Below are 14,871 nucleotides of genomic sequence, written 5' to 3'. Positions count from 1 at the left end.
CAACCGGTATGGAGGTCAGCCGGACTCCCCTTCACTGCCTTGAGTACATTTCCCACTGAGCAGTGAACCCATGCCTCTTCCGCTCCTTCGTGAAGACTACAAGTCCCAGCATGCAGCGCAGCCCTTCCCGGCCTGTCCCAGGCCCCCTGGGCTCTTCCACGCTTCCGGGACTGGTAGCCTGTGCGCGCTGACGTCGATGCGTATGCGGCGTACTCTCCGCGCCTCTTGCCCCGCCTACTGGGTTACCGAAGTCCAGCGGCGGGAGGTGGAAAGTGGTGTTAACTTTTATTTTTCTTTGGCGGCAGTTTGGCCTTTTAAGAATCATCTGTGGTTTAAAAGCCAGGAGAATCTGGAAAGGGGCCGTCACTCCTAGCCCTCTTTTCCTCCGAGTTTGCGACTCTGTGGGCCAAGATGGACAAAGTTTGTGCTGTCTTCGGAGGCTCTAGAGGCATTGGGAGGGCAGTGGCCCAGTTAATGGCCCAAAAAGGCTACCGACTGGCCATCATCGCCAGAAATCTGGAAGTGGCCAAAGCCGCCGCCGGTGAGCTCGGCGGTAGGTACCGAAATGGTGTTGCCCAGGTTGTGTGGCTGCAGTCCGAGAGCCTAAAGTTCCCTCGTTTGTAAAACGAGAGGGTCTGGCGTTTACGGCTCTGCGGGTTAGCAGTTTAGTTACCCACGTCTAGGAGCACCCCGTCTTGAGTGTGGACACCTGTTTGGGCAGAGAACCCTCAACACCCGGTTTCCCGCAGTGTTTCGTCCCACACCGCCTGTCGCCAGGGGCTGAACACTTAGCTGTCCTTTGAGGCCGTACTAATTAAGCACCCACCCCCCTGAGGCTAGGGCTAACGGTGCTGCGTTGTGGTGTCTGGAAGGAGGGGGACGCACAACAGTTAATTTTTTATGGAGGGTAAAGGGTACCTTAGTGCCACGAAGTCCCGGGCGCCGCCGGAGACAAGGCTGGGCGGAAAGTAGTTGAGACAGGAAGGGTAGGCATGACAAGCCTGAAAGCCTCGCTGTAGTTTTTGCAGCGCTGTAGTCTTGCTGCGGGCTGTGGTTTTGTTTTGTTCGGTTCGGTTTTGTTTTGTTCTGTTTTTCTTTTAGGCTGCGGGCTGTATTTTATAGACAAACTCTTTTGAGTAAGTAGCCGGTTTTTTTTTTTTTTAAGATTTTATTTATTTATTTGACAGACACAGAGATTACAAGCAGGCAGAGAGGAAGGCAGAGAGAGAGAGGGTGGGGGGAAGAAGCAGGCTTCTGGCTGAGCAGAGAGCCCGATGTGGGACTCGATCCCAGGACACTGGGATCATGACCTGAGCCGAAGGCAGCGGCTTAACCGACTGAGCCACCCAGGCGCCCCAAGTACTAGCGGGTTTTGAGATATACTTTTTTTTGGCTCTCCTGCATCCATAGCCACTTAATAGGTTATTACATTGTTTTGGTGGCTTTTACAAATGGAAAATTGATTCAGATTCCTTTTTATTGCATTTAAAATCCAATCTTTTGTTTATTAATAATGGATTAGTAATTGTTTTGCATTATTTTGCAACTATAAGGGAGAATTAGGATGAAGGAAAGAGGCCAGGATGCTGTAATTTAGTAGGAGGCACGAATGCACTTCGTTCACTATCTGGGAGACACTGGGAAGAGGCCTGGGGATGAATCTGGAGGCTGTTACTTTAACGTTACTTTTGGTTACTATTGGTTTACTCTAATTGTGCACTTGGGTTGGGAAAATATTAGATTCTTTTTAGAGAGGGGGAAAACCCCGCAAGTTACAGAACAGGGAGGATTTCAGTGAATGCTTCTTGCTACTCATATTTACTGTGTCACAAAGGAGTGAGAAAGTGATTTTCCTGATGGTGTCATTCCAAGCCATTAGTGTTTGCTGGAATAGATTAAAACTGTTGGTTGAGCTTCCAAGGGTTATTGTGAACCCAACAAGTTTTCAGATGAAAGCCAACTGTGGGTCACAGAGGATGCCTTTGGGCGTTTTACTTCTTCGAATTTGTGTTCCATAAGTGATTGGTTTTCACTTACAAGGTTGACTTCCCAGAAAACTTACTGCTTCCAAAGACCTGAGGGTGTAATTTTAGTGTTGACCACTACTAGGTGAGGTCGGCCAGAAAATAAGCAATTGTTTAGTTTTTTAAAAACTCCATTTTAGAGTATTACAATTATGTATTAATGAATGGAAAATGCTTTCTTTGATATGTATTCTTTTGGTATTTAAACATCTTCAAAATGTGGGCATTTAAAAAATGGGAAGTAACAGTTGTTTTTGGTAAAAAGTTTGTGTGTGTGTGTTTTAGTTTTGACTTTTTTATAGCTTCCTGCTTTGTAGTGATCAGACTTGAATAATAGTTACTGTAATATATGTGCCATAGTTAAAAAAAAAAAAGTGGAAGACCCCTAGGTTTTATTCTCAGGACCAGGGAACCCATTTAACAAAAATGTAACGGAATTAGACACAAGTTTCAAAAAAGAAATACAAAAACCAAACACTGTTGAATTGGATAGCATGGGGTTGCCATCAAAGCCAGAAATATTATATGAATTTTACAAAGCCTTATGAATACAAAAAGGCCCTCCTTCCATTTTTTTCCTGATTAAAAAAACATTTTTAGGATTTAATTCTTTACTTCCCCTTGTTTCCCATCCACCCCCATCGCAGTTTTATTGGACTGAACTCCTTGAGAGGAGGAATCCATGACATAATCATCTTTTATCTCTAGATTCTAATCATAGGCTTAGGTCATAGTGGATACTCAACAAATGTGTATTGAATAATTTTTAAATTGAAATTATAATCTGTAAGTAATGCTAATTTAACTTTGTTCTATAGGAGATCATTTAGCATTTAGCTGTGATGTTGCCAAAGAACGTGATGTTCAAAATACATTTGAAGAGATGGAAAAAAATTTAGGTCGAGTTAATTTCTTGGTAAACGCAGCTGGAATTAACAGGTTGGTCCCAAATTTAAGTACATTTCCTGTATGGTTTTTTTTTTTTTCTAGTATGTCTTACTTGTAACTGGAAGAAATATGTATTTTTTATACATTCTTTTCTTTTATGTTGAGAGACCAATAAGGGTATAGTTTGATCAATTTTAACATTACAGTCACACCCATATTGAACTATAGAACTTTTCCAGCACTCTAGAAGGCTCCCTTCAGTTTCTTCCCAGCTAATACTATGTTTCAGGTAACCACAATTCTGACTTCTGTCACCATTGTATAAGTTCATGAACTTAATGATATTAGAGTAGATATTTTCTTTTTAAAGGTGAATTTAGGATAGTATTTAGAATAGTATATTTTCTTGCTAAACAGAGCTTACTATACAGGCAGTTGCTTAGTTCATTCAAGCTATTTTGGTTATATGGCATTACTTTTAGTAGTTAGAGATATTTGCTTCTGAACCCTACTGCTAGCTCTGTCTTTTCTCATTTATCAGTTGTTATGTTAATTCCCTTCAAATATAGATTAAAATGGGACTCTGTAGGTATTCTAGCTCACATATATTCCTAATACTCTACTTTCAGTTAAAATGTTATACAATTTTTACTTTTTAAATTGGTTTTATCCCATTTTAAATTTATATGCTACTGTTTTTTAAATTTTATTTATTTGTTTTTTGTAGGGATAGCCTTTTAGTAAGAACAAAAACTGAAGATATGATATCTCAGCTTCATACTAACCTCTTGGGTTCCATGCTGACTTGTAAAGTTGCCTTGAAGACTATGATTCAACAGCAGAGAGGGTCTATTGTTAATGTAGGTGAGTCTTAACCTGTGAAATTAGACTTATCTCATAGTACCATAAAAATATTTAATTGACTAATTTGGAGTTTCTTCATGTGTGAAACTTGGATGAAATGGGTCTTTTTACTATTTATGGGAAGAAGGACTTGATTAACCAACTAGTGGGTAAATTAGGAACCACAAGTTCATTCTTGTAGTGCTGAAGCAGATGTGAATTGAGTGACACAACCAGGTATTTGAAAAGACAATATATGACAAAAGATGCCCAGCTTCATTGTCCAGAAGCCATGTCAAGTGGCAGCCACTGTTTAGATCCAGTTGATTATTCCTACACACAGATCTGGTCTCAGTTTTGCCAGCCATTTGACTTTTTAAGAGAAAGTGATTTTCATGTAAAACCTGATTTTTAAAATATGGATAAAGAATTGAAAATTTTGGGTAGTGGAGACTAAAACAATGATCTCTACAGCAGTTGCATGTGTCACTAATAAATCTAGTACAGAGGTTTAGGAGGAAGTTTTCTTAAGGGAATAAGCTTTTCAGTTTTTTAGAATGAATGTAAATAACTCCTAGTCTTCAGGTCATCTGACCCATGGGGCAGGCAGACCATGTAGTATGTGCTGGTAGACCTTAAGATGCAAAATGACTTACAGTTCTCTTCCAGTTTGGTAATTTGAAAATAGCGGCATATCATCTGCCTTTTAATTTTAAGTGGTAATATCTTAAAAAGCTGCATAAGGGGAATCCTGCTCTGTTAAAGTAAATGACCCTATTTTTAATATAGGAAATGGCTTTCCAAGCCAAAATATATGGTTTTTCTCTTTTGAAAATGAGAAAAGAATACTGTGCTAACGAGAATTAGAACATTTTTGACATTTACCCTTAAAAGTGTAAGGAATGAATTTTCTTAAAAAAGATCAGTAAATGATTAAAAAGTAAAAGATGAATCGACCTTTGCCTCCTAACACAGCCAGGTAATGGTTTTGGGTTCTCAGACGCTGGTGTACTGGCCTCTATACACCACCCGATGTAGGTGTATTTAACTCTAAAATATCCCTTTTTAGATACATTTAAATAATCTAGATCAGTCCTTTGTGTACTTACAGAACTTTTAGAATTGTGCTAAAAGTAAATAAAAATAATTAAAAATCAGAGAATCTTTTTACAGAAAGGACTACTTTAAACTGCTAGTAAGTTCATTGATTAGTTCAGAAGTTTAACAGTTATTGACTAGATGGACAATAGTGTGTGGTATAAACCAAAGCTTCCTATTTGGCCTTTCTCCCATGCCAATATTTTTCTTTCTTTTTTGTTTCTCTGGATTTCTCTTTCTCCTGGATACCCCTTTTTCTCTCTATCTGTGTTTCCTCTGTCTGGTGTTTCTCTCTCTGTGCTTCACAATTCTCTTTCTTTGTCATTCCCTGGCATTGAATATATAAGGCAGATGTTTTAATTTTGAGCTTGTTGATTATAATATATATAAAAGTGTTTGGGGTGTTTTTTTTTAAATAAAATTACTTTTTCAAAGATTTTGTGAAGTTCTTGATTAATTTTTATATCATAAGTAGAGGTCACTGGTGGAGAAAATCACTTCCCCATTTCTGTTTTGCAAGAATAAATATTTGCATTCAGTTGATAGTTGAATTATAAATTATTTCATATTTATATAAATGAGACCACCCAAGAATCTTTAGTAGTCAGTACAAGTTACGATACATCATTGAAGGTAACTAAATTACAGTTTTACAAAAAGTTTGTGATTGAACCTTTGTTATTTTAGATTGATGGTAGTTCAGATTTAGTGAGATTTATCTTCAGATGAATTATTTTTTAGGTGGAAATGAATACCTCCTCATCTTTATGTTGTAGAACCATAAAATTAATCAGCCTTTATCTGATTTTTTGTGGTTCTAACCTCTTCCTACTGGCAGCTTTTATAAATACTATAGGACTTCACCATGTCTGATCTACTCACAGATGAGAGTGGGTTTCTTTCACTTGATGGATCAGTTCTCAAGCCCCTTCCTGACATTTGAGGTTTTACATAAGCTTCTTTCAGAACCTGTTTTCTGTTTGTATCTGGAGAAGACTTAAACCCTCAGTTTTACTACTTAAGTGACAGTAGTTCCTAATTTTCTCAAAGGGCAAGGTAAACTGGTTTGTACCTTTTTTGTTTACTCTATATTATCTAAATATTGAAATAACCCATTAATTGGTTTGAATTTGCTTTTATTTTTTTCTAGGAAGTATTATTGGTTTAAAAGGCAATTCTGGCCAGTCTGTGTACAGTGCAGGTAAAGGAGGACTAGTTGGATTTTCACGCGCTCTTGCTAAAGAAGTAGCAAGAAAGAAAATTAGAGTGAATGTAGTTGCACCAGGTCAGTGAAAACTTTTTTGTTTTTTTAAAAATTGGAGTATAGTTGACATACAATATTATGTTGTTTCAGGTATATAATATAGTGATTCAAAAAATTACATATATTATAAAATGTTTACCATGAGAGAGGTAACTACCATCTGTCACTATACAAAGTTATTATAATATTACTATGTCCCCTGTGCTGTACTTTCCGTCCCTGTGACTTATTTATTTTATAATTGGAAACTTGTACCTTTTAATTCTCTTCTCCTATTTTGCTTGTCCCTCCAAGCGTCTCCCCTCTGGCAACCATCAATTCTCTGTATTTATGAGACTATTTCTGTTTTTTTTTTGGGGGGGGGGTTCGTTTTGTTTTTAAGATTCCATGTATAAGTCGTATCATGTTATTTGTCTTTTTCTCCCTCTTACGCACTTAGCATAATACCCTCTAGATTCATCCCTGTTATTGTCAATGGCAAGATGTCATTCTCTTTTATGGTTGAGTAATATTCCATTGTGTGTATATATCACATCTCTTCATCCATTCATGTATCATGGATGTTCATTTAGCTTGTTTCCATTTCTTGGCTATTATAAATAATACTGTATTAAACATGGGGGGGCATATATATAATGAATTAGTATTTTTCTCTGTAGATACCTAGAAGTAGAATTACTGGGTTGTATGATATTTCTATTTTTAATTTATGGAGGATCCTCTGTACTGTTTTCTGTAGTGGCTGTGCCAGTTTGTCCCACCAGTGATGCCCAAGGGTTTCCTTTTCTTCAGATTCGTGCCAACCCTTGTTATATTTTGTCTTTTTGATACTGGTCCTTCTGACAGGTGTAAGCAGCTATTTCATTGTTGTTTTAATTTGCACTTCCTTGATGATTATTGATGTTGAGTATCTTTTTACGTGTCTGTTGGCTATCTCTATGTCTTCGTTGGAAAAATGGTGATTCAGGTCTTCTGCCCATTTTTTAATGGAATTATTTGGGTTTTTTTGGTGTTGTTATATACGTTCTTTTATACTTTGGATATGAACTCCTTATTGGAGTTCATTTGTAAATATCTTCTCCCATTCAATAGATTGCCTTTGGTTTTGTTGATTCCCCCCCCCCCCGACCGCCCCGCTGGGCAAAAGTTTTTTTTGGTTTTTTTTTAAGATTTTTATTTATTTATTTGACACAGAGAGAGATCACAAGCAGGCAGAGAGAGAGAGAAGGAAGCAGGCTCCCTACTGAGCAGAGAGCCCGGTGCGGGGCTCGATCCCACGACCCTGAGATCATGACCTGAGCTGAAGGCAGCGCAGCTTAACCCACTGAGCCACCCAGGCGCCCCAGGGACAAAAGCTTTTTAATTTGATGTAATCCGAATAGTTTATTTTTGCTTTTGTTTTCCTTGCCTGAGGAAATAGATCCAGAAAAATATTTCTAAGACTAATGTCCAGGGTATTGCTGCTTATGTTTTCTTTTAGGAGTTTTATGGTTTCAGATATCACATGTACATCTTTAATCTATTTTTAGTTTATTTTTATGTATGATGTAAGAAAATGGGCCAGTTTCATTCTTTGGCTGCTTGGTTTCTTTAAACACCACTTATTGAGGAGACTGTCTTTTCTTCATTGTATATTCTTGTCACCTTTGTCATAGATTAATTGACCATGTAAGAGTGGGTTTATTTCTGGGCTCTTCATTCTGTTCCATTGATATGTGTGTCTATTTTTGTGCCAGTACCATACTGCTTTGATTACTGTAGCTTTATGATGTGACATCTAGGATTTTGATGCCTCCAGCTTTGTTGTTGTTCTTCAAGATTTTCTTGGCTAGGGGTGCCTGGCTGACTCAGTTGATAGAGTATGTGACTCTTGATCATGGGGTCATGAGTTCAGGCTCCACACTGGGTGCGGAGATTACTTAAATAATAAATAAATAAATAGATTGTTTTGGCTGTTGGGGTCTTTTGTGAGTCCATTTTAGGATTCTTTGTTCTAGTTCTGTGAAAAATTACTATGAATATTTTGATAGGGATTACTGAGGTAGTGTAGGTATTTTAACAATTCTTCTAATCCACAAGCATGGAGTATCTTTCCATTTTTTGTGTCATTTTCAGTTTCCTCATCAGTGTCTTACAGGGTTCAGAGTATGTATCTTTCATCTCCTTGGTGAAGTTTATTCCTTAGGATTTTATCCTTTTTGGTGTAAGTTTAAATGAGATTAAAAAAAAAAAAAAAAGATTTTGTTTATTTAACAGAGAGAGGCATCGAGAGAGGGAACATAAGCAGGGGGAATGGGAGAGGGAGAAGCAGGCTTCCCACTGAGCAGGGAGCCCAATATGGGGCTTGATCCCAGGATCCTGGGACCATGACCTGAGCCAAAAGCAGACGTTAACAACTGAGCCACCCAGGAACTCCTAGGATTGTTTTTTTAAATTTCTCTTTTCTTCTAGTTCTTTATTAGTGTATAGAAATGCAACAGATTTCTGTATTGCTTTTGTATCCTACAATGTTACTGAATTCATTTATTACTTCTAGTAGGGTTTTGGTGGACTTTTTAGGGTGGTATGTCTGTGTAGGGGTAATGTCATTTGCAAATAGTGATAGTTTTACTTTTTTCTTCTTAAATAGAATTTATGTACACCTTGGTTTTGTACAATAATAGCAGAGATTATTCCTGTGTTTGTAAGTACATCAGCATCATCAGGTACGTCTGAGTATCAGAGTAGGAACATGGAATCTTCATGGTTACTAAATTCTTGAGTAGTGAAATGTGTGATGGCATGACTATGTCTTGACCAGGCGTAAGTGGCTACACTTGCCTGTATTGCCAGTCTCTGCACTACCCTCAAGGAGGAGGCCAAGGCTGTTTTGTTTGTGTAAACCACATTGCCTTTTTTTTTTTTTTTTAATTTTACAGAGAGGAGGAGTGAGGGAGAGAGAGAATCTTAAGTAGGCTTCATGCCCAATGTGGAACCTGATGTGGGGCTTGATCTCATGACCCTGAGATCATGACCTGTGCCGAAATCAAGTTAACCAACTAAGCCACCCAGGGGCCCCCAGTCCCCACATTGCATTTTCTAATAAATGACTACCCTTAAACTGAAACCACAAGAGAAACTTCTCATTTAAAAATTCGTTATAAATTAAGAACTCTTAAGGGTTGAACGTGAGAATTTCAAGTTGGGGCGGTGGGTATTGGTAATGTATCCACTAGTAGAACTCCAAATTGTATACTTCGGAGAACTATTTCCATTTTAAGTGTTCTTCTCTCTTCTTGGAATGTTCCACTGACTTATTGCTCACTGGGATAAATTTGCTAATTAATTTAGACTTTGTCAGTGTCAAAGCAGAGCTTTCCAAGTATTAATGTGTATATTACCTAAATATATTTCTTCAGTTTATCTTATAGAAATAATACTTCTCTATATTTAAAATATTTGAATAGGTCTCTAATCCAGTATGCTATTAATAACAGAATAGACCAGAGGAAATTATCAAATTATCGTATGTGATGTCATTTGCACATTTCACCAAGCAGTCATGTATAATAACTGACATACTGATTTTTCCAGGAATTTGGTATTTAGAAAGAGAATTGCCAGGGGTCACGAAGTGTTTGTTTTCAAAGTAATGTCTTTCACTGGACCTTATTGTACCCTAGAGAGCTATCCAGGATTTGTGTTAGAATTTCAGTACAGAAAAATTTGAAGGATAAAAAGATATTTACACACACTCAGGAGGAAGAAACACCGTTTTAGAAATCAGCCTATGAAGTAGCAAGATTATTTTTTTTAAAAGATTTTATTTATTAATTTGACAGAGAGAGATCACAAGTAGACGGAGAGGCAGGCAGAGAGAGAGAGAGAGAGAGAAGCAGCCTCCCTGCTGAGCAGAGAGCCCGATGCGAGACTCGATCCCAGGACCCTGAGATCATGACCTGAGCTGAAGGCAGCGGCTTAACCCACTGAGCCACCCAGGCGCCCTGAAGTGGCAAGATTTTAACAGTGATTTTATCTGTAGTTGTCTCTTTAACAAATGGATATGGGCTCTGAGGCTCATTGTTGATGGCATGGGAGGAACAAAGTGGTAGGATATGATAACAAGAGATGAGACTGAATATTCTGACATCAAAAAATACTATTACATATGACCAAGGCACTGCTTAGAGAAACAAAGGTTTCTAAAACCAGACATATGTTGGAGTGGCCAAGAATGAAGATGACTGTTTAATAGATGTGGCTGTTTAATAATTTTCAAAATAGAAGTCACAATGGGAAGCTTATAATAGAGCTAGTCTCCTAGAGGAAATCTATGAGGAACGCTTGTCTTCTTGTTAATGATGTAGGAAGAACCAAGCCAGCAGAGATGCAATTCACTTGTAATACAAAGCAAGTTTGATTTGGGCTAAGAGCACAGAAATCAGAGACTTCTCAAGAAGACAAGTAGAGGGGTGCTTGGGTGGCTCAGTGGGTTGGGCTTCTGCCTTCGGCTCATGTCATGATCCCAGGGTCCTGGGATCGAGCCCTGCATGGGGCGCTCTGTTCAGAGGGAAACCTCCTTCCTTCTCTCTCTGCCTGCCTTTCTGCCTACTTGTGAACTATGTCTGTCAAATGAATAAATAAAATCTTAAAAAAAAAAAAAGGAAGACAAGTAGAACATTATTTTGTACCTGTGGCTTTTATTGTGCTTACTTTGGGCATTTCTCATGGCTTGAAAATACCGATGGATTAAATGGGATGCAAAGCCAGTTAACTCGATCTGTCAGTTACAGGTAATTGGAAAATACTAAAACAATGATTGGAATTATAGTGTAGCTTGCCAAAGTCTAAAGAAATTTTTCATTTCTGGGTGCCTGTGTGGCTCAGTTGGTTAAGCATCTGCCTTCTGCTCAGATCATGATCCCAGGGTCCTGAGATCAAGTCCCATATCGGGCTCCCTGTTCAGTGAGGAGTCTGCTACTGCCACTCTGTACAACCCCTCCTCCCCAGCTCATGCTCTCTCTCTCATGGTCTCTTTCTCTGTCTCTTAAATGAAATGCTTCAGAAAAATTTTCCAATTCTTAACTTACGCTAAGTCTTTTAAAATAAATTCAGATATGCAGCTTACAGCTGGTTTGTTGGGCTTCAAATTAATTGCCTTAAATTTTAAACAAGTTCTGTTCTACTCAGTAGCCTTCTGTACTCATGAACACAGAGCATTCTACAAGTCACTTAAATCCCATTTTAGAATTTCCACCTTCACCTTAAATTTTCACAGTGTTATAAGTAATCTGAAAGACAGAAAGAGGGATGAAGTGTGAGCGTGTTGATATAATCTTCAAGACAGAGTTAAAAAACCAATTTCCACTTAAACTGAAATAAGAACTCAGAATTATAAGGAAAAACTTTTGCCAAAGCTCATCTTGAAAAGGTTAAGTTGCTCAGTTTGAGAAAGGGGCCATATTTCATTTTTTATTTTAAAAAATTTTTTGAGATTTATTTGTTTATATGGAGAGAGTGAGCATGTGCAGAGGGAGAAGGAGTGGGAGAGGGAGAGAATCAACTCCCTGCTGAGCATGGAGTCCAGCGCAGGGCTCAATTCCATGACCCTGAGATGACGACCTGAGCCAAAAATCAGGAGTTGGATGCTTGACCGACTGAGCCCCCTGGGTGAAAAAGGGACCATGTTTTAGATGCTGATCTCTGTTATGATCTACATACATTATGGGACCTTCCAGAAGTGACTGAAACAATGTAGCATACAGACATCTATCAGAAGACTCGGTGCTATGCAGTTTGTTTAGTTCACAGAATAATAGAAGCAGTTGAAATTTCCTTAAAATACCTATATAAAAACATATTAAGTTTTCCAAAACATGAAATGCAAAATGTTTGCAACTGTACATCATTCTTTAGCCAAAATAGGTCCAGAAAAGTCGAATATGCAAGTATTATTTGTGATGACTTTAAGATTAGTCAGAAACCTTACCTAAGTGACATTCCAAAGTATACAGATCAGTTAAACATGTATAAAGTTAGTATTAACCCAGTTAGAAATACAAAATGAAAATTATGGATGTTGCCTCAAGTATCTGGGATTTCACAGATTTATAAGCAGACCATGTAACAAAGTAACTCTAGTTTTAAGAATACCTTATATTTCAGTATTTCAAAAATTTCAAGAAGTCCCACAACATCAAAAATTCATTTATCTGGAAATTAGAGTTCTTTGTGATTCATCAGTTCAGCAGAATGCAGGTAATATAAACAAAAATATAACTTACCAAAGACATTAGACCATGCCATTATAAAAAGAATAAACTGTCCTTGGACCAAATGGATATTAAAAAAAACCCAAAACATATATACAAATTACCAGGATTAGTGAAGAGGGTGATAAAAAGGTGCTAAAACTCCAATCTATACTATGATTCTTTGGTGTGATAAAAATTTGGGTTAGGTATTAACGCAACTTCTGAATGAAATGATTGTTTTCGTATACCTCGGCCAGTTTGCCATGGAATGTTTTTGCTAGTTTACTGTAGGTATTGAAGAATTGATTATCTATACAGAAAAGACCTTTTGGTTCATTGGTTGGTTGTAAGAGAGTAGGCTGATATAGACCTTTGACACCTTTCCATTTTGGGTCACTAATGGTTCCAGCTTGTGTGCTGGATTGGTTTGTTTGTTTGTTTGCTTATTTATTTATTTGAAAGAGAGTGCAAGAGAGAGGACAAGCAGGGGGAGAGGCAGATGGAGAGGGAGAGGAGATTCTCCCCTGAGCAAGGAGCCTGATGCCAGACTGGATCACGGGACCTTGGGATCATGACCCAAGGTCAAGCTGCAGGCAGACGCTTAATCATCTGAGCCAACCAGGAACCCCTGGGATTGGTGTTTTATTTGGCAGTGATGCTAAACTAGCAGGGTTTAGGGAAATGTCAAATTGTCCTGATAACCTTTGTGCTTTGTTATGTGCCTTCAGCTCAGTTCATTGTTCAGTCACAGAGACTACCTAAATTCAAGCATTCCAAATCCATGAATATTTGATAAATGACTCTAGTTTATATACAACCATTTTAGAGAAAAAAAAAAAAGAAAAAAATAATCCAAAACTTATACTGTCATTTTGACACTGCTTTCTGTTTGTGTATGCTTATGCAACCTGATTGATTTTAGTGTTAGCTTAGGTTAGCCATATATGGAATAGATTATTTGTGATTTGGGGCCGCATGTATTTGGTTTACTCTGTTAAGGGATTGCCATAGTGTGGGTGAGGAAGAGTTAATTCTAGTTCATGATCATTTAAAAGCTGGATGATTTAAGGATGATGCACGTGTTTCTAATTCATAATAACTCAGTAAACTTTCTCGAGTTTTTTCTATATGCAAGGGTTCCAAAATTATAAAAAATGAATAAGGTATTTCTGCTATGAGGAGCTAAGTACTGTGAGAAAGACAGACATATAAACAAATAATTAAAAAGCTGAATGACAGATGTAAAGTAGAGGAACATATATGATGCTATGGAAACATTGAAGAAGGAATGCTTAATTTTGTCAGAGTGAATCAGTTGTCAAGGCAACAGGCTAAATAATGGGGAATCCAGTTTGTATACAAAGAGAAGTTTTAGGAGTGTTGTAGAAGTGTGTTTGTATAGCCTTTCTGAAAGATCTTATTTTCCAGTATAATTTGTAGTACAGGAAAATACCTGTCACTAAAATTGTGACCGTTTCATAGGGTGACCTTTATTATTGGCCATATATACTTAGCAGGATTCATAGTGTGAATATGCTTTATTGATTAGAGGCAAAGTGCAGGTCGAAATAGAAGAATTAAATTGGTTGTATGGATTATTTATTTATTTTAGGTAGTAATTTCAGACAGATTCATCACCAGATCTTCTAATAGAACTGACAGGCCTCAGAATTAACAAATATGTTTCTTCTTATGTCAGTTTTCCTGGTTACCTACCTGCAAATGGAGTTTCCAGTTAAGGAAAACAGTAAAACCCAGAAGCAGGGAAAGTAATAAATTAGGCCCTTATTCACGGCCTAATGTTATTGACTTCTTAAAGATCAGTTAGTTACTAAGCTTTGGTATTCAAATATAAAATAGATCTAACTGATTAGAAAATATTAAATATTTTCTAATATTGAATATTTTCTGGATAATTCTAACCACTTAGAAAATATTGAATATGAGCAACAGAATATTTGATAAATTGAAACTATAGGGGTGCCTGAGTGACTCAGTTGGTTAAGCATCTGCCTTCAGGTTGGGTCTGATCCCAGAGTCCTGGGATTGAGCCTCTTTCAGGCTCTCTGTTTAGCAGAGTGTCTGCTTTTCTCTCTTCCTCAGCCCCTACCCTGCTTTTTCTCTCTCTCACTCTCTCACTTACTCAAATAAATAAATAAAAATTAAAAATTAACCTTAAAAAATTGAAATTATAATGGATATATTATTTTTAAAAAATGTGTTCTCAATAGATACTACAAGCATGGTACAAAATTCAGGAGTACAAAAAGGCATAGATTAAAAAGTGAGTCTTCTTTCCCCTAATCATTTAGTTTCCTTCTTCAAAAGTAATTCCTGTTAACTAGTGTCTTTGGTATTTCATATACAAGTCAATAAAATATATGTGTGTGTATATACCTATAATATACAGGTATATGTCTATTTATTTATATGAATATATAACTATATATGTAAAAAGAAAACAAATTGTATCATACTCTCCAGTATTCTGTATCTTGCTTTATTCATAGCACAATATATC

At 37.3% G+C, this 14,871-nt stretch overlaps 1 protein-coding gene across 4 annotated transcripts in view; it reads left to right on the top strand.

Annotated features, from left to right (window-relative positions):
* Positions 1-218: 218 nt before the first annotated feature.
* CBR4 (carbonyl reductase 4) overlaps positions 219-14,871 on the top strand; it is a 114,813-nt gene continuing 100,160 nt past the window's right edge. For all 4 annotated transcript variants that reach the window (XM_045078300.1, XM_045078299.1, XM_013059183.2 and 1 more), the window contains exons 1-4: positions 219-553; positions 2,843-2,963; positions 3,640-3,776; positions 6,004-6,138. In XM_045078300.1, the coding sequence (XP_044934235.1) occupies positions 412-553; positions 2,843-2,963; positions 3,640-3,776; positions 6,004-6,138 (535 nt within the window). In that variant the 5' untranslated portion in view covers positions 219-411. The remainder of the gene's footprint in view (positions 554-2,842; positions 2,964-3,639; positions 3,777-6,003; positions 6,139-14,871) is intronic.

Source organism: Mustela putorius, unplaced genomic scaffold (genome assembly GCF_011764305.1).
Source record: "Mustela putorius furo isolate JIRA1106 unplaced genomic scaffold, ASM1176430v1.1 tig00000242_pilon_pilon_pilon, whole genome shotgun sequence".
NCBI classification, from domain to species: domain Eukaryota; kingdom Metazoa; phylum Chordata; class Mammalia; order Carnivora; family Mustelidae; genus Mustela; species Mustela putorius.
This window is presented reverse-complemented; position numbering and strand designations above follow the sequence as displayed.